This window comes from Drosophila novamexicana, unplaced genomic scaffold (genome assembly GCF_003285875.2).
Source record: "Drosophila novamexicana strain 15010-1031.04,08,12 unplaced genomic scaffold, DnovRS2.1 tig00000121-arrow-pilon, whole genome shotgun sequence".
NCBI classification, from domain to species: Eukaryota; Metazoa; Arthropoda; class Insecta; order Diptera; family Drosophilidae; genus Drosophila; species Drosophila novamexicana.
In genome coordinates, this window is record NW_020824773.1 from 857,353 (window position 1) to 877,512 (window position 20,160).

At 41.0% G+C, this 20,160-nt stretch overlaps 1 protein-coding gene across 1 annotated transcript in view; it reads right to left on the minus strand.

Moving 5' to 3' along the window:
* Positions 1 to 19,877, minus strand: part of LOC115757854 — a 37,258-nt gene extending 17,381 nt beyond the window's left edge. Inside the window, exons 1-2 of the mRNA XM_030698290.1 lie at positions 18,747 to 19,877; positions 18,371 to 18,680 (exon numbers count right to left, since the gene is read on the minus strand). Of these exons, the coding sequence (XP_030554150.1) occupies positions 18,371 to 18,680; positions 18,747 to 19,877 (1,441 nt within the window). The remainder of the gene's footprint in view (positions 1 to 18,370; positions 18,681 to 18,746) is intronic.
* Between the last annotated feature and the right edge of the window lie 283 nt (positions 19,878 to 20,160).

Here is a 20,160-nt window from a genome sequence, read left to right on the forward strand (position 1 = left end):
AGCACTTGGAAAACTACTTTTCGCAATTGTTTTCCTGGCAACGTTGCCATACAAATTTCATACAAAATGCTTTTCTTTTTCCCTTCTTTTTTTTGTTTTCCCTGCGCTTTGTGCTTGGCTTGCCAAAAACATACAGCAAAACAAGCAACGAGCCCTCGCCTCTGACCTCTGCCCCCTACCCCGACGGTCCCTACAGGTGCCGCTAACTGGACATAAACATGTGCAAATCAACATAAATTTCTGTGCTCTCCTGTCCGGCAACGGGGCGTGGCAGTGGATGCGGATGCGGGTCCTGGTGATGTGTTTGTTTGTTTACTTTGAAGTTTTTGCGCATTACGAAAACTGGGACAGCAATGCGGCCGCAGGACTCGACTCGGACTGCGTTGCGCTGTCAACATGTTTTGAACATATCACTTTTACATATGAAAATTATTTATAACTTTTGACGTTTTGAGTTGTTTTTCAACGCACACGCAGCTAGCAAGGGGCACAAAAAAATATAAGGAAAAACAAAACAAAAGCGGGGGCCTTAAAGTGAGAGTGGAGAGAGACGGGAACTTTGAAAACAATTGGGATAATATGATGCTGATAACGGAAAGCTAGAGGAAGTTTATTCGTATTAAAATTATAATACTTTAAAAATTAATAAAATTACTTTCTTAATGACAATAAACCAAAAATTCTAACAGACGGAAAGCTAAAAATGTAACCAAAATAAACGCATGCCTTAAAGTGCCACTTGGCAAGTCTAATTGGGCAATAGCCTACAATATTGTAGTTTTCATTTCGTAGAAGGTGCATGGACCAAAAGGGAACTGGAGTTAAACTCATTATCAGAAATTTCTGCATATATCAGATGGACAGGCAGTTAGTGGATAATATACATATACATATACATATACTACAACAAAGGGTTCAAGGTATCTCCTTTCTATTGAAACAAACATTTGCCTTATTTAATTACACCCTTGTTGCGACATTTACATTGCGAGCGCAGGGTACAAAAGTAATGAAATACGGACCTTTAATTTCGCACCTGCAATAAGTTAGGCAAACGGTAAAAAAAAGTGTAAGAAGCTAAACAAGCAGAATAGATGAGTTTGTTTTTGTTTTAAAAGAAAGAAAGGCACAAGCGCTAAGAAATTCTGGGGAAATTGGACCGGAAATAAGCACAAAAGCAGCGACTAACCCACAAGCTAAATAAAAAGGGGCAGCGCTTAAGATAAAAGTGAGAATTGTAAGAGCTCAAAAAGAAAGTAACAATCGTCCACTTTGGGCTTTTGGATGATAGCTCAGCTTCAGGCACATTGAGACAGCCAATTCTTGGCCAGCACGTAGCAGGCTATAGACACTAACGCCTGGCCCCTCTTCCCTCTTCCCAACGTCTGTGCCTGCTGCTGCCGCTTGGCACATTATTAATATTATTTTTGGCTGGTTGCCTGGCAGGCACGTAGCGCTTCGTAGCGCTGACTTTTCATTAAGACTGCGCGCAACGCCTTCTGCTCTTATACATACAAATATTACATATTTAGACGCTCGACGTCTAAAAGCAGAAAAGTTTCATTAAAAATGTTGCACTGTAATTTTGTCGAGAAAAACTTTTGCCCAAGCTCAGGCACGAGCACGGCAGGTTGGCGTCTAAATATAGCCTCTGCAGGACTCTGCAGGACGAACCGTTTCTTGGCTTCAACTTTTAAGGCAACTTTATGCGTTTGCTTTGACAATAAAACTTTTCCTTTTTTTATACCTCGACTATCGCCTATACCTGGCCAGCTAAAGTTCTCTCTCTCTCTCTTTCTCTCTCTCTCTCTCTCTCTCGCTTATTATATGATATTTATGTTATGACGCGTTTTTATTGTGAAATATGCCTTGGCTTTTCTTCTGTGCATAATATAAACTTTTGATTAGACTACGGCATTTGCATTTGGCTACTTAGTTACTTAATTTCCGCGTGATATTCAAAGCCAAGTGGCTCCCCCCCAAAGATGTTACAGCACACACAAGAACCTTTGTCGGGTCGGGGATGCGAAGCAGACAAAGCCCAAGCAGGAAGCGGTTAGGCGGGCGCGATACGGCAACTGCAACTGAGTCTAGGGACTGAGACCGAGACTGTCAAATGACACAATGCAGTCGGCTTAGGTTGGGTCTGAGGTTTAGCTGCCTGGCTGTCAGGCAGCCAGTCGCCGGCAGGAGCAGGCGACCCCCGTTGACAGTTCGCAGACGGCAGCCACTTAAGTACCGGAGAGTGCGCACCTTTGGCAATATTAATAGCAAAGCAAAACAAGCAGCAAAGCAGGCAAAATATGCAGCTGGCTCCACCTACCCCCTTCCACACCTACAAACAGTCACTTTCCCCCTTTCAAGAAATGCAGACAGCAGCGAGTGCATTCACGGCAAGCAGTCGCAGCTGGCAAAGGCAAAGGTAAAGGGTCGCTGCTTGCAGTCTGCGCCCCCCGCTGAGGCCTTAAGGGCTGATGCAGTCTGCCCTAAACGTTTGATTGCCCGGCTCGGTGTGGGGCCACACTCAATCCCCGTTTGTGCGGGAGCAAGCGTTAAACGCTCTCAAAGTCAAAGACAAGGCCCAATGACAAAATGGCGACGCAAAATTAAGCAACATTTTTTGCTAAACTTTTCATTAGGTTTGTCCATCGCTTGGTCCATTTAATTTGCAGCAAAACTCAATTTCAACTCTGACCTTAGCCGTCAGACCGTAACGTACGGCTGCGCCGAGCACATTCTGCGCAAAAAAAAAACAAGCTGCCAGATGTCCAGCCGATATGAGATAACATAATCCAGAGCTGGGCACCAGGATGATAAAAAAAGAATAAAAATAATTAATATATACATATGTTTCCTATGCAATTATAATAGTAAAGAATAGAATAATGTAATAACATTTTTAAAGAAAGAAAAGCATTTAAAATACTTTACAAAATAATTAAATAATTAATAAACTGATGAATATAAATGCATGTATTATGTAAAAAATAGGCTTGCAATACTTAACAAATTAAAAAAATAGTAATAATATGCAAACACTTAACTATTCATATAACAAAATTAATGAAAAACTCATGAAAAATAATGTGATATATGAAATTAGAACTTTGAAAAATGTCCATTTATTAATAAAGATTAAGTAATCGTTTGGCATATATTTAAGATACTGTATGTGAAATCACAGTGACTAGAACAGTGACTCGTGACTGAGTGCTCAACACTGGATGCCCTGGCCGGCGATTTACGACCACGCTTTGTTTCATTCAAAGAGCGTATGGATTGAGGGGTGTGACTGGGGCCTGTGTCAGGGCTGTGTGGCTGCCTGGGCAGCGGGCCATTCATTCATGGATGGGAATGTGCGTTGGGCCTTTTGTTATGCTAAAACTGGCGGTAAGTTTGTATTGTTGTCATTTCCACAGCCATTTCCCCTGCCCATTTCTAGTTTCATGCCCTTTGCTGTAGCTGTTTGTTTATGGCTTACGCAGTGGCTCAAGTGTTTGGCACTTCTGTTTTCTTTGTTTAGTTTTTTGATTAGAAAACAATAGCAGCCAGCCGAATGAGAGAAGGAGTGTAAACCCAATTGTTAGGCAATGCAGCTACCAATTGATAATACCAAAAACCCAACATGCCGTAGTCCAATCAAAACAGACAACGTGTGCGGCCCATTGACAGCCTTTGGGCCAGCCCATCAAAAAATTATTTGACAGAATGTCGCGAAAATTGAATTATGTGAGAACCGACGAAGCACAAAACGCGCGGCAAGGGACAACCACAACAAAATTAACCGCACACCCATTTCAGTGACCTCATTACGTGCCGGACAGGTGCTCAATGTGGGCGTGTGTGTGTGGTTATGTGTGTGTGGACGTGTGAGTGCGGTTGGGCAACTGTGTATACGCATTATTCTATGCCAGCCGCATTAGTGGATACTTTCACTTGACCAGCAGCAGCAACAGCACCAGGTTAAAGACCGAGCCAGTCAGGTCTAACGCTCGTCGCGTATTCATTTCGCCCGTTTCTCATTTCTCTCGTTTCTCTCTCAATGACCGCCCAGACTGACTGACTTACCTGCGCCTTTCCCCTCTCTGTTTGCGTAAGTCGTAGAGATAATGGTGTATAGCTTTAGGCGTTCTGGCGTTAAATATACACACAGCACAGAGGCAGCGATAAGTTGCTATGTACCCAGCGCTCCGGAGCTATCTACGACTTTTCCTATCATGTATATCACCTGGCAACCCATGTGCCTAGCAGGTGCCTGTGCCTTGAAACTACAGACGGAGTTGTTTGTTCGCGGGATGGTCACACACACACACACACACACACACACACAGAGCCACCGGGCGAACTGTGTGTCTGACCAGCCGCCCCCTCCCAGACGAGCTGTTGCAGCCATTGGACGTGCCCATTAGCTGAGGCATAACTGTAATGGATGGCTTCAAAACCTTTTTAAAGGTGGCTAAGTGTAATGTGAATTTAAGGCTAAAACTAATTTAAATTTAGTTAGGAAACATGCCAAATTGTTGCACTGGACAGCTCCTGTCTGTCTGTCTTATTGGTAATGGTACGTTAGCTGAGCATAATAAAAATTCATTTAGATAAAATATTGTAACTTTAGCTTTCAAGTTGTAAAAAATCAACAAATGGCGATTTATGGAAGATGACTTGCATATGTTTAGTGTGACTTTCTAGAAGTCTAATGACTTTTAAGATATTTAAAATATTTGTAATAAATATTTCTATAATTATTACTAAAATTATAAATGGGATATAACGACAAGCCAGCTATTTTCTTTTTAAGAGACAAATATGGACCTTGGCTAGGAAACTATTCTGGATTTAGTACAACTTCCTTTTATTTAAAAACAGCTGGAATCATCTTAAGAAAATTGTTGCCTTACCATACCAGAAAATCTTTTTTGGTGTAGTATAGGACTTCTTCGCATAGTATAAACAAATTTGGCCTGAAGCAGGCATGCACAAACTTGTCTACATAACTTTGAATAATATGCTTAGACAGTTTTATAAAAATGTGCTAAACAAGTTCCTTTGGAACCACAAATCAAACATAGCCTCTTCGCTAACAAAATAAAAAAAATTTCAGAAAAAAGTTGTCAAACATTTTAGAATTCACACTAAAAACATTCCAAATTGCGCACAAAATTTAATTTAAATTACGCACCTGAGTAAGCCCAAATACTTAGCCATAAATAAGCGAAACACATGTTTCTAACGTACGTCAAAAGAACTTACCTGTAAAGAGAGAGAGAAGAAAAAAAGGAAATGGCATTAGAAATGTTATTGATGAATGGTTGGGTATATTATGGCTTGTATTGCATAATAGCAAATTTGGCGTTCACAAAAAAAATAAGAAAGAAGAGAAAAGGGAAACAGTCAGACATTATGCATACGCACAATTGACAGCTGAGGTCATTTGCAGGCAGCTGCTGGCGTATTAATGCAAAAACGAAAGGCAGCCAAGGTAAATAAATATATAAATATAAACATGTACAGGGGCATTAAGCCGTTTCGGGATCGACTCGGCAGCTGCAGCGACATAAATCTTATTTAATTGCAAAACCAGCTGTCAATTTCAACTAAAGCACAACGCACGACGAACGACGAGCGACAAGGATATGTATAAGAAGGACAACGCGAGCGACAACAAAATTAACCGCTGACAGACTCGTACCTTGACATTTATTTGCCAGCATTGAGCCAAACCACCGTGGAGACGCAGACAATGTGGTTTCGCCTGGGGTTTTCGGTATTTGGATTTGGTTCGGGCTCGGGTTTCGCTTTGAATTGGATTTAAGTTGAAACATTTCTCGGGCACGAGCAGAACATGTTGTCATACATTCGGCTCGTTAGGAAGTCCAATAGCAACAGGACAAAAAGGAATCAAATATTGTAAAGTATACGACAATGGGATACTCTGTGACTCATTGTTTAACGTTTTTCGTATTTAATTAATTGCATATAGCTAAACATTTTTATTAAGAATAGAAAATGTGTAAAATAATCTATAATTATAATTTTATTTTTATAAAAACCCAACTTTAATATACCCAACTTTAGACCAGTTTGGGCACAGGATATTATAAAAATAAATCCACCTTGCAATTTCTTGTTGTTACACGGCTCGATTTCGATTGCAGGAGCTAGAGCGCCAATTGCGCAAAGGTCAATTTAATTTGTGCGCTTCGCTGGCGGTTCGGCCTGATTGGAACCACTGTGGCGTATGCGTAATTTTGTCCTTTTCATTTTCTGGCTTTGTTACTGCATTAGCCAGATAGATGCGCCCAAGCGGATGCCACAACCTACGCTCCCCAAGTCTCAATACTGATATGTGGTTATGTGTCGTGGGGTATATGCGTGCGTGTGTGTGTGGGTGTCTTGAGCTGTGTTTGTGTAGTGTTTGTTTAGGCACCTCGACGCTTGGCTCGTTGGTTTGCTTGACTGGTTAGGTGTGGCTGTCTGTTTGCTCAAGGCTTGCGGCTTCTTCAGCCTGCTTAGGGCAACAAGTGTTGGCAATGCGACTGACAAAGAAGGCACCGTTTCTAGTAGTTTCACTCGGTATTTTCGTATTTTGTGGTGTCCCAATCCATCGAGTCTAGTGCTTAGCCGCAACAATTGCCGAGTTCTACTTGTTTACAAGCAGATACAGTCGTATGTCTAATTAGATTTAACAAATTTAAACGTGCAACATATGTTTAAGATAAAAGTTAACTTTCTTATATTAAAATACAATCGAATTTCGTCTTATTTACAAATTTTTTTTTCAATTTCACGGTCTCCGACTCTAGTTAGTTATGTATCTATACTCTCACCTTTCTATGGGCTTTATGCGGTTAAATTACAAAAATACTGAATTTTTCGGAATTTTTAAATGTTCATATCGCGTTCTGCCCAAAGTTGTTTTTATTTTCTTACATATACTACATTTCAAAAACTGTATCTTTTATTTCTATTCTGTATAATACTCCAGCAATGATATTGAGTTTATATAACTGACCACATGCTAAAACCAACGCCCACAAGTTAAAATGATAGCTGAGAAAAAGAAAAAGGATGATTGATTGAAGCCTGCCCAACAGAGGCTAGAGGGCCTGTTGTAAAACGTTGCAAATAATTTTGCAGCTGCTTGATAAATGGGTCGAGCTGTTGAGAAAGTTTTTTGAGCATATAATTCAAGTATGTAAATTGCCTTTGAATTAAAATATAAGTGGGTGTGTATAAATATTGCATACTTTTGTGCGCTGTCCCAAACCATTTGCTTATTACCAAAAGCGACTGTAGCATGATGCTACAGAAAAGACCGAAAGCCAGGCAAATTCGGCCGCAAGAGGTCGACCATAAGGTAAGAGGTGGGCGTAAGAAAAGCACAACTGCCGTTCACTATGTGCTACAGTTATTTTACTCGGTTTTTCTTTGTTTTTTTTTTTTTTGTTTGTGTTTTTTGTCTGTTTCTGCTAAATTATGCATGCAGCTTGGCGCGTGTTAGCCTCATTATGCACGGCGGCTGCGAAAGCGAGTGCAAGTTTCAGGCGGAAGCCTTTAAGTAGCCAGCTACAGGGATCCACTCCCCCGCACACACACACACAGACAGACACACACATATACACACATTTATACACACAGAGCCCAGCCGTCCACTTGTGCAACTCTGTGAGATGGGCACTTCAATGCACTTTGCATTTAAGTTTCAGTGTGCGACAAGCTCAAGTGTGCGAGTCTTAAAGTAGGCTTTAGTTTCACTCCCATTCCGTTCCCGTCCCATGTGCTGTAGCTGTCAGCTTAAATAGGCTATAATTTGCATTAGCATGGCTCTGCACTCAACCACAGTGCCAGCTAAAAATCTACACACCAACAAGCAGGGATTGCTTGCTCCAGTTTTTACTTCCGCTCATTGCATCCGTTGGCATTGAGCCGCTACAGCAAATACATTTAAGTACCCAGAGGTACATATATATTATACATACATATGTTCAAATATACTATATAACTATGTCTATGATTTTTATTGCGTTTGATTTTCATAGCACATGACGCACAACGCCTTTTCCCCAATCTACTGCAAAGGCACCAAAACGAAAAAAAAAAAAAAGAAGGAAAAAAACTCATATGCCATTTGTGCGCACTTGAGCGCTGTCAGCGCCTAGATTTTTATCCACGAAACGGCTTTTGGGGCCAACCAATAAATATTTTTTTGTAGATACTCGTACTTTCCTTTCGCATTTTTTGTATTTTATTTTATATGGCTAGCAGGCAGGTTCAAGGACAAGCGCCATTGCGCTGTGGATTTTAAATATGCTGTGGGGTAGGTGCCCGCGTAATGAGCGGATCAAACGCTATATATAGAATGCTGCTTCTAATCTGGCCATGCCGAAAACTAAAACATTTCTATGCCTTTTTGGGTTTTGTTTGAAATTTCAATTTAAGTTCATTAAATTTGTGATGGTTTTGTAGGTTATGAATATTAAAAAGTTGCATTAATCATGCACTCGCAAAAGCAGAGTTGTATGCAAGCAATTTATCGATTGTTCTATTATTTCAATTGCGGTTATTGATAATATAAACACAACATAAATTTGTGAGGAATTTGTATATCGAGAATATTAAAAAATTGCATCGTTCATTCACTTGCAATTATATATTTTAGCATTTATAGCACGATTTATCGATAGAAAAAATCGATATCGATATTATTATATAATAATATTTATATATACTGTGTCTAATATAAATAAATATTTATATATACTGTGAATTTCGGTCAGCAAAATCTCGCTTTTTGTCATCCAACTATTTATTATGATTTAACTAATTTAAGAAAAGAAAGTATTTTATTAATTCTTTAGATTTATATGGCATGTGTTCATTTTAGACAATGTTTCGATTAATATATATATATATATAAATATTATATAGAGGTATGATATAATAGTATTTATATTATATATATAATCAAAGCACAAATAAATTTTTTATATTTAACACTTATATTGACCAAAAACACGCGTTTGGGCCTGCTTTCAATTTGTATTTGGCGCATGGGCGCCTACGCAAAGTTTTTCTATATGTTGTTTATTTATTTGTTGTTTGCTTCTGCTGTTGTCATTTGTTTTATTTGTGTTTGTGCTTGCGCCTGTGTGTTTGTGGCGTGGCACGTGTCGCCAATAGACGTGATAAAAAGTAGCATATTAAATACGTGTATTGTGCGGCTCAATTAAATCACAGAAACAAATATGCAAATAATAAATGCATTTAATTAAATTGAATTGTAAGCCCCAGGTCACGCCATGACCCAATTATAATTAATGGCCGCCAAAGATCGTGAAACTAATTTCGAAATTGCTTTCATTTGTAAAAAAAAGATACCAGAAACAACAAATCCTAATTGTGATTAACTGCAGAGCGCGTGTGATTTATTAAAGCGCGAGCTTACGTTATGCCCGAACTTTTGGCAATAGGTGTCTGCTTGGGCGAGAATACTTTTATTGATAACAAAAATATTGAGCTTAAAAAAATAGTTAAATGATAATAAAAAATAAACTGTTTTCAAGACGAATTTGCCATATATTTTTCATATAAAAGAATATATGTGGAAAATGCTTTGACAGCTTTGCAAATTGCAATCTGATCTTAAAATTCAAATTGCCAAACCACCTGAAAAGTCAGTCAATCGAACTGATTCAGACAAAATCAGATTTTATTTGAAAATCATAAAACGAGCTAAGCTGTCATATATAAAAGTGAAAATTTATCACAAATACAAATCATATGTATATAAATAAATTCCAAGTTCTTGTTTAAATGCAGCATGGCAATTTCCAATCGAATAATGTCAATCAAAAATTTGTCTGTCAATTTATTGCAACTGAAAATTGTGAAAATTGTAAATCGAAACAGAAATGCTGAAGCAGCACTTGATACGGTTACAAATTAAACAGAATTCCAGAATTTTAATGAAAAACTCTCTCTTTATATGAAAATACTATGGACCTAAACTACTTTCCCTTTTGGCTATGCCAATCTGGCTTAAACCTAAAAATGTCAGCTGGAATTGAAACCTTTCAAACGGAAGGAAGTCACTTTAAGCCCGGGCACAAATTAGTGAGCACTGAAGCCGTGGCCAAAAGTATGCTGGGACAAGTCATTTATCAGGCCATAAGTCAGACGGTTTACAGCTTACTTTGCATGCCAATTACCAGGGAGCTGGCACTCCCACCTCACCGCCCACTCAAGCGACGCAGAGCGAAACACTCTGCCAATAAATAACCCATTATTTATGTGTATGTATGTGTATTGGTTGTTGTTGTTGTCGTTGTTTTTGCTTCTTGTGTAATATTTGCTCAGCAAAATATATGCAAAATTCATGCTACTTAGCTAATTTTACGCGCACTTTGCGCTAAAACAATGCCACCAAGACGCTGACTACCAAATTGGGTGTGGGGCTGTGCCACATGATGAAGTGACTTGAACTCAGCCAAGTTGAAGCTAGCTCGCTCGCTCTCAATCTCTCTCTCTCTCTCCCTTTCTCTCTCTCTTTTGCTGTCTCTGTCGTCGGGCAGTTCATTCATAAATTCCGCGTCAGCTCACAACTCATTAGGCACGACGTTGTGGCAACTACACACACACACACACAAACTCACACAATCTCACACGTCTGTGGCCTAAAAGTATGCTACGTGCTGTTGTTGTTGCTGTGCCCACCTCGCATTGCATCATCTTTTGAGGTGGTCGCCTCTGGATCTCTTGCAAGTATATCATAAGCAAAAGTCCTTGACGCTTCATTGACTAAAAAATTCTAGCACAAGCACACACACGCACACACAGCTAGCAAGAGAGCGACGTGCTTACTCATACACACACACACATACACGCACACACACAATTACTCAGCTACATTTATTTGCGCTGAGTTTTCGGATGACTAAGTGCCTTTGCGGCTGCTTGACTCGTTCCATATATCTATATCTACGACACATATATTTGGCTGTACTTATATGCGCGTTGGTCTCTTGTGTCTTATTAAACGCGCGCGCACACACACACACACACACACACTGGCACGCTCATTAGCTGGCCATTTATAGCATACTTAATTGACTTGATCATAAGCACAATTTGTCTGCCTCATCTATATTTATATAAACATGTGTGCGTCTATGGCTCATTCATTTGTTTTATCAACTTTCGCAATCCTTTGACAACAACAAACAGCATACAGAAAAAATCCCAGTCTCGCACATTAAAAGCAAAACTAAGCAGCAATTGGACTGCTCACACACACACACACACACACACACACTTACAAACATGCATAACGAGCTCATCTGCCACTTTAGTATATATCACTCGTTTTCCTAGACGCTTTTGCCTCTGTGACGCAAGCGCTGGCCGAAAAAGAAAGAAAAACAGTTGGGAAAAAAATTGGTAGCCAGCTTTGGGCTGCCTTTGGCTGCTGCTGCTGCTGTCGTCAAACTGGCTGAATGGCACACCAACAGACATACACCAACACACACACTAACACACACACTAACACACAGACAGACACTCTCCTACAATTGGCCTGCTCAATGGTTTGCCCCCACCCGCTCGTCTTCTCGCCCTGTGCTTACGCTAATGTAAATATTTTCTCTCGGCTTCGTTGTCGCCGTCGACGTCGCCATAATTATATATGCAAGCGGCCGGGCGCCTGTGTGTATGCTTTAAAATCTGTCAGGCGGATGCTGCCATTCTGATGATGTCATTGTTTATTGATTTGTGTGCATGTGTGTGTGTACATGACTGAAAGTACCCTCTGCCTAATTTCTGTATGTCGTCTGTTTATTTTTGGCGCTGCGTTGACTAGCGAGGCTTATTTGCTGTTAGAGCAAAATAAAAAAAAACAAAAACAAAAAGAAACTGCCAGGCATACTCTATAAATTTATAAAACTTGTGCTTAGCTGATCTGTTTGAAATCTAAAAAAAATATGATTACATTTATATGGAAATACATATAGGCCAACTTGAAGCCTAATTAACAAATACTTTTTTTAAATACTGTACTTAATACCCACATAATTTAATAATAGATATCGTTAATACCCTACATATTTATAGAATTTAGAAAAAAGAACTTACATCAGAGTTTGATTGCAAATTTAGTTTACTAATCTTCGACACTGAGTCTGAGTAGTAACAAGTATGAATTTACTCAGAACATGAGTATCTCTTAGTCTTGCACAGTTTTCACTAGGTCCACCAAGTATCAAGCCACTCTGAAGAGTATCTGTTAGTCGTATCAGTGTCAGCTGTATTATTTGATACTTGTTCATTAACGAATTTGGTCGCCTAACGCGTAGCATCCTCTCGCACACACACACGCATACACACTCATACGCATTGTGGGCGTGTGACGTGGGCGATGCCGTCGCTTACAGTTCATTTAGTTTCACCGAAATGCAAACGCCCCGCATTTGCTTATGCAAATTGAGTTGCGGCTAATTAGCTGTTGCTACAACAAGGCAAAAAGTCGGCAGCACATGCTGCCACTGACAGGACACAATACGAAAGCAACACTAACAAATGGCCAAGAAAGGAGCATTTGGTCAACTGGGGCTAATGCGGCCTTGTCGTCAAAAGGAAGTCTCCAACCGAAAAAAAAGAAAACTAAAAAGGAACCGCTTCATGTCCAGCTACTGAGCAAATGTCAAATGTGTCCCTTTTTTTTGGGCAACGCACACAACAACAGCCATAACAATCTGAATGGCCCTCAAAAGAAGAAAAACATGTATTGAAATTAGAGGAAAAAATAATATACATTTTTGTAGGTCATGGGCCAGAAAAGGACATACCCAAAAATAAAATGCCTAACTATAAAATACATACGCAAATAATAAGTATAATAATATGTGAGTACATTTGAGCATTTTTTAGTACATTTGCAATTCAGTTTGGTTGAGCTGCATTATTGCATATAGTCCTACTTTTAATTTATTTGATGGAAATTTTATTATATATTATATTTATGACCCTTTCTGTGACTTATAAGACATATTTTACAACGCTGAGACTATTTTACGGAATGAATGAGAAAATGTGGACTGGTGCAAGGACAGCAATTTATTGTGCTATATCTAGCTTCGATTTCCATATTATATTTATATTCTATCCTTCTTATGATAAATTTAAGGCATGAAAATAACTATTGTTATATAAGATAGTATCTACGTTATGGTTAGTATTATAGATAGTATTAATCAAGTAAAAAGGTTGATTATATTTTATATCTTTTGATAGCTCCTTCGTTCGCAGACAGCATTTATGAAACACAATCTCTCCGCTTACTTAAAACAGCTTAACATTTAAATTATTTACCAAGAAAATATACATTTAAATATGCATGAAAATCTTTTTTGCATGATAAGCATAAGTATCAAGCGATTTTTTTTTTTTTTTTTTCTTTTAAATCTCATTTAATTTAAATCATACGAAAGTCATCTGTCTGATCTTCTGAGTGAGTCAAGAGCATAAAATCCTCGACTTTGCATTTCAATGCCCGATTATTGAGAAATTCTCAGGATACACACAAACACGGACAGACGGGCACACGGACACAGTATACATGCTCAGTAACCTATCCCAATCAGAAGGCCTGCAGCCAACAGACAGCCTGTCGTCGCTGCGTTCCGGGCTCGTCAACGTCTTGAGAAATTTTCCACAGCGCGCAGACAGCGCGGCTGCAGCAGCCCACGCACATGACAGGACACCGCTGACACAGCCCACCCTCGCACAATGACAGACACACGCACGCACGCACACAGTCAGAGAGAAAGAGAACTCCAATAACAGTTCCAACTAATTTGCGTAATATTTAACAGACAGCGAGCGGGCAGCGCTAAAACATTTGAAGAAGGCGCGTCCGCTGTGCCCCAGATGTGAAGTAGATATGCGCACAGTGGCCACTCGAAGTTGTTACTCGAATTACAAATTAAATCAACAAAAGTGAAAACCAAAGGCGTGCGCACGCTGCCCGCACAGCAAGGACATGTCAAACAGCAGCTATATAAATGAGCGTTGTGTCTGTGGCCTGTCCGGCAGAGGCAAAGGCGGAGGCAAAGGCAAAGGATAAGGCACAGGCGAAAGCGGAGGAGGGCACCGGCTGATGGCCGTCAGCAGGCACCCCCTGGGGTGTTGTTACTAAATTAGTGGGAAAAACACACACGCCGCACACACACCACCAAACACACACACACACACACACGCACATACATCAAGGATCGTATGTGAAAGTAAGTGGTGTAATGATATAAAAACGCGACCATCACATAAATGCCGCACAGTTTTCCATGGAAAAAAGGTTAATGCGACAATGAGGAAGCTGCCAGCGTTGCAAGCATTTTCCCACACACACGCACACACACACCCGCAGTGCATGGTCAGCACCGGACACGCAAGCAGCGGGGCGACTTCTGCAGCTGAGTTCACACCGCAGCGACAGGCGTCGCTGGTCGCACTTTCCGCCGGGCAAATGACGCGCGTAAGTGTGTTTGTGTGTGTATATATGTGAAAGTGTGGGTGGCAGCGTGTGTGTGTGTGTGCGATCAATTTCAATGTAAACACTTGAAATAACAATTGTAATTTTCCCAACTACTGCAAAGTGTGAAACAACAAAAGCGACGACTTCAGCGACCGATGACAGTTGATGACGTTATTGCATCGTCAATGGGGCACCGTACACATGTTACTTGACACAGACACACACACACACACACACACACACACACACACACACACACACACACTCACACACTCACGCACACGCGCTCCAATATATATTTAAATAAACACAGTCCGCATGAAATGTGGGTCGGGCTGGGTGATGCCAAGGTTTTTCCTCGACGCCCCCGTCAAAGCCGCTATTGTGCGTGCACACAGAAGAAAATTTCCAATGAAAAGCGCCAGTGACAATTGGCAACAAGGAAAACAACAACAATCGCTACAACAACAACAATAACAACAGCAATAAGAATTGCGCAAATATGCGCATAAAATGAAAATTCATTGATTGTCTTATTGAATTTGCGTTTTCCCGTAACGAACCAAAAGTTTCCTTCGCCCTGCCTTTGACATGAGGAAAAACAATTTAAATAAAGTTTACAATCATTTTCTTTATTCGATCCGATGTAAGCAGATGAAAGAGAAAAGGTGTCTGCCCCATCCAAATGAGAGTAACAGAGACAATTATAGAGCGGCAGACCGAAGGAGCCCTAATAACAGTTTCAATCAAATTTGATTGGCTAATAGACTTCAAGTACTTTGCATTTTAATTGCTTTCAATGGGCGGAAAATACATTTATGTCGGCTAAATTTCGAGTTAGCAGCACATTCGGCAAAGCCATTGATATTATTTACACAAAGTAAGCCGTATAGTTTCGCACTTCAATCACATTTGATTGACAAAGGGCATAATTGTGTTCACTCCGGAATGATTAGAATTATTCCAGATATGGAATCAAATAAAATACAAATTGTGGATACACAATTTTTAAATCTGGATCCATTCTTATGTAAATAAAGAGCTTCAATTAATGTGTATGGAATTGACTAAATTAGCTTTAATGAATATAGTGTATTTTTTATTCATTATATGTTAATATAAACAAACAAAAACATGTACTATTTTCATCAAGTATTATTAATTATTAATAATATTCTTGTTAATTTATTTGTATTTTATTGTCTATAAAGCACTTTGTTGGCCGAAAATTTGAATTGTTTTCTAAATGATTGTTCTAAAAATAAACAATTTGAAGCACAAAAAGTTTCTAACTCGGTTGCAAAATGCACAAGCAATGCAATAATTTACAAATAAATGTATGAATGGAGAGTAAAGAAGAGTTGCAATTTAGTTTTGTATATTATACAAGAAGTTAAATGTAACCAATTTTCATTAGCCCGAAAAATTCCTTTAAAAAAAACTTCAATCAAATAGGAAATACTATTAGCTTAATAGCTTCTTTTATATTTTAGAGCACAACAAGTTTAATTAAAAGGATGCTCTTAGCTTTTAGGCGAAACGCTTTCTCAATTCATTATAAATACATCTCCGTCCTCCGATAAATACGAAATTTCCAACAATTTGGCACGTTTTAATAAGGCCAATGACACGCCTACTCACGCAAGAGTCTGCGTGTTTGTGTGCTTGTGTGTGTCTGTGTGTGTGGCATTCCATTTAACTCATGGCCATAAAAATTATGTCATTAAACTTGAAAGTGATAATTAAAAATTAAAATTGATTACAATGCTCAGGCAGTGGGTGGAACAAGGTAACCAGTTCAAAAAACCAGTTCCCATTGTTTTCGGCTGACATTCTGTATTCATGGCGACCATCAAAACTTGTTGTAAAGTAATTTAGGAGAGGCGGCAACGCCAGCCAAGTGATTAACCGTAAGCGGATAGCTCAAATTTGCCAGACCGAAGCAAAGTTCCACTATGAGCTGAACTGGGCGGCAATGGAAATTCGTGAAAATTGTTCGCAGACAATGCGACTAATTTGCTAAATGCAATGGCCAAAAAGTTGGACGTTTCCCCTGGCCTTACAAATATAGCCGAAATAGTTGTTGCCAATTAAAAGCGAATACTCGCAAAATATATATATAAAAATATATATTCGCGACTCGATCCACAAAAACTTTGTCCGTGCACGCCGTCCAGTTGTTGACAAATGATTTAGTAACAATCTATTAAATGATAGCTGATGCCTGATTGATGAGACGGCTGCCAAGGCTGTTGGCGCTGTTGGGGCTGCCGGGGCTGACCATGCCAAACAGGCCAACCAGGCCGGCCAGGCTGATCGGGCTAAAAGGATTAAATTCCAAGCGACGCCAACGCAGTGCAGTTCTAGCTAAGCCCGCACCACAGCGCACTACCGAGTCTTTGAACTATGAATTATGCAAGCGCCAGACCATTGCTCTCGCTGGGTCCGAGTATATATATGCATATATATACTTATATATATGTATGTAAATACCAATTCGAATAGAACGAGGGGAAAAAATACAACGATATAAATGGTGGAACAAAAATAGACAGTGCGCCAATGGAGCGATTAGCGACTGCCCTTGGGGGTTAATGGGGTGGGCTCGACCCAAAATAAAAATAAGTCATAAAAACTAATAACTGAATCAAGTGAATTGTAACCGAAATACGTAAACACGTCAGGGGTTAAGCGCGCCCACCCCAACAACAATTGGCCAGACTGACAGGCGATGTATAAAATTAGCTATATAAAACTCTAGAGGGGTTGTATCGCTGGCAGAGATAAGGTTTAATTAGGGAATGTGCTTGAAAATACAAAAGGTTATTAAGTCGGGCAAGGATTCGAAGCTAAAATGGGAATATTTTATTTATGTATTCGGCTTTTCCTAATTAGACCATTTACAGTATATAACTGGTAAACAAAACATTAGAACTAATATAATGTGTGATATGACAGGTTCGTTTCTACGGACTCGCTCCTACGAGCGACAAAGAGAACGGCCCTATTAATAAAGGAATTCTTATAGGGTTGGGCATTTTGGTGGACTACAGAGCCAGATTATTGTCTGGGAAGAAATTACTGCATTTCAGTTAATTTTCGAATTATAATGACTGTACTTTCTCTTTCATTTATGTTGAGGATGGGAAATCTTTTTGCATGTATTTAGTTTTTTCTTTGCATGACCTTGATCTTTTGTCTTTTTATAATTAAAGTTAATATTGGTAATATAATAGGCAAGAATGAAAAGTTTAAGGCAAGAAATGTTTATCAGATATGGATCATACTACTTTTGAGAGTAATCTTCTTCAAATCCAGTTTAGACACTTGCTGCGATTTCATGTCTCAAGGAGGAAATTATTCTATTTTATGAAGCTTGTTTAAGAGGTTTTATACCTCATTGTTATGAGAATCTTTTTTAGATGGGATTTAGCATGTGAATAGGACTGACTGTCAGGGAATTAGTATATGCATTAAAAAATTAACCAAATTACAAAGCACGTCGATTCCAAATTTAGAAAATAGTTTATTTTCTTATTAGTAATATACTTTTTGCTGATAAAATTTAAAAAATCTTCGCTATTTTTGGACTTTCGGCGGAATTTGCAGTTTCAGTAATATTTATATAATTTTATACAATCTGTGCAAAATTGTGTGAAAAGTAGACCGGAAGATGGAGGCTTATAAAGAAATCGGTATCCGGCGGAGTTTTAAAGTTAACCGAATGATGTTTCCCTTTTCTAAACATTTAATCGATGCATCGAGCACACCGACTTACCAAATATATTTATGTATTATATGCATATTACTTGATTAAACATTTGACTATAGTATTTGGACACTCACCGATTTGTGGCACATCGTATTGCCGCTGGCCACGCGCTGTGCGCAGCATCAATTGGCTGGCAATGCTGTGGGAAACTGGTGGCGACGCATAGCCACCTAGTGCTCCAGCGGCGGCGCTGCCTGATCGCTTGTGATTGGGATGCATCAACGACTGATCCGATTCCTTCTTGTTCTGCTCCTGCTGCGACGACTGCTGTTGCGATGACAATGACGACGACGAGGACGAGGACGAGGTCGACTGCTGTTGCTGCTGTGCATCACCAGCAGCTAATGCTAATGCTGGTGACTCGTGCGGTTGTTTGTTTTGCTGCTGACTCGTTGCGTCGCCATTCTCGTTTTGGGTTGACTTTTCCAGATTGGTGGCGCTGGCACTGGCGCTGCCGGAACGTGTGGCTGCCTTTAGATGCTTGCTGGCCGTGGCCTCCGAGTTGGCTAGCGCCAGTTTGCCGCGTTGCTGCTTGAAGTGTTGGCCAAAGATGTTGCGCTGGAGCATCGGTTGCGGCTGCCTGGGCGCCTGTGCCCGTTTCCTGGTCCACTTCTGCTGCATGCGTATATTGTAGTTGCCGGGAGTGTGTGCTTTCGGATTGGACTTGCCCGGCGTATCGCGCTGCTCCTGCTCGAGCAGCTGCTGCAGGGCATCGGGTGCGCTCAGCTCGAGCTGCTCTGCTGTGCGATAGGGATTCTCGGGAAGCGGCTCCTCCTCTAAGCCATGATACTGATAGGCGTCTAGCTCGCGCAGCAACTCATCCTCGCCCAAATGAGGCTCGTCGGCGTTCGGCTCCAGCTCTGAGAAGTCATCAAAGTCGCCAAAGCCATGCAGCGGCTCGTAAAGGGTTTCGCCCTCCAGTTCACGCTCCGGTGGCTGCATCACGCGTCCATAGTCGTACTTAACGGGACGCCGCCCAAACTCACGTAGCTGCTCGTAGTCCTCGTCGGCGGCCAGCGGTGGCGGCGGCTGCTTTTGCACGCTGCCAAACATAAAGCCGCGAGCTGCCTGCTGCAACAGAGCCGGATAGTCGCCCACGTCCAGGCCCTCACTGGGCTGCATTTGAACGCGGCCCGCGATGATGGGACGGCCGTGGTGGCCAGCGGGCGCATCGGGACTCTCGGCCGTCTGCTTGGCCAGGCCGAGGAGCATCAAGCGCTCGCGCTCCAGCTGCGCCATGTCCGCGATCTCCCTGTTCAAACGGCCCGTAGTCGCATCGAAAGCAGCCGCAGCCGCCGAACGATGTCCGTCCGAGCGATGTCCATGGCCATTGCTGCCCAGCCCGCCGCCAGGTGGCGCTCCGCCGCCCGCATGCTGATGCAGCTGCTGCTGCTGCTGCGGCTGCCAAGCACCAGAGGCGCTCACCTGGCCGGCGCTCAACGCTGAGCCCAGGCCCGAGCCTGGCCCCGAGCTGGAGCCAGTGCCCGCCTGCTTCTCGCTGTTGCCGCTCAAATGCAGCGCATAGAGGCCGCCATTGATGAGCAGCACGCAGACCAGAGTCTGGGCGAGCGAGAAGAACATTTTCGTTTTGTTGCTTTGGCGCACTTTATCAATTAAACGGCTTATGTTGGCGATGTATGTGTGCGTGTGTGTGGGTGTCAAAGAGAGCCAAAGATTGGGTAAGGGGGGAGAGAGCGTGCGAGTGAGTGTTTTTTGTTTTTGTCACTTGCAGTGTTTGCTTTGGTTGTTTGTGTGTTGCGTGCTTAGCGCTTGTAAGTCTTCATGCTCGCTGCTCAACACTGTGCGCTATAGCGCTTTGCACTGCACAACACTGGTCGCAAAGGTTTTTTCCTTTTCTTTCAGT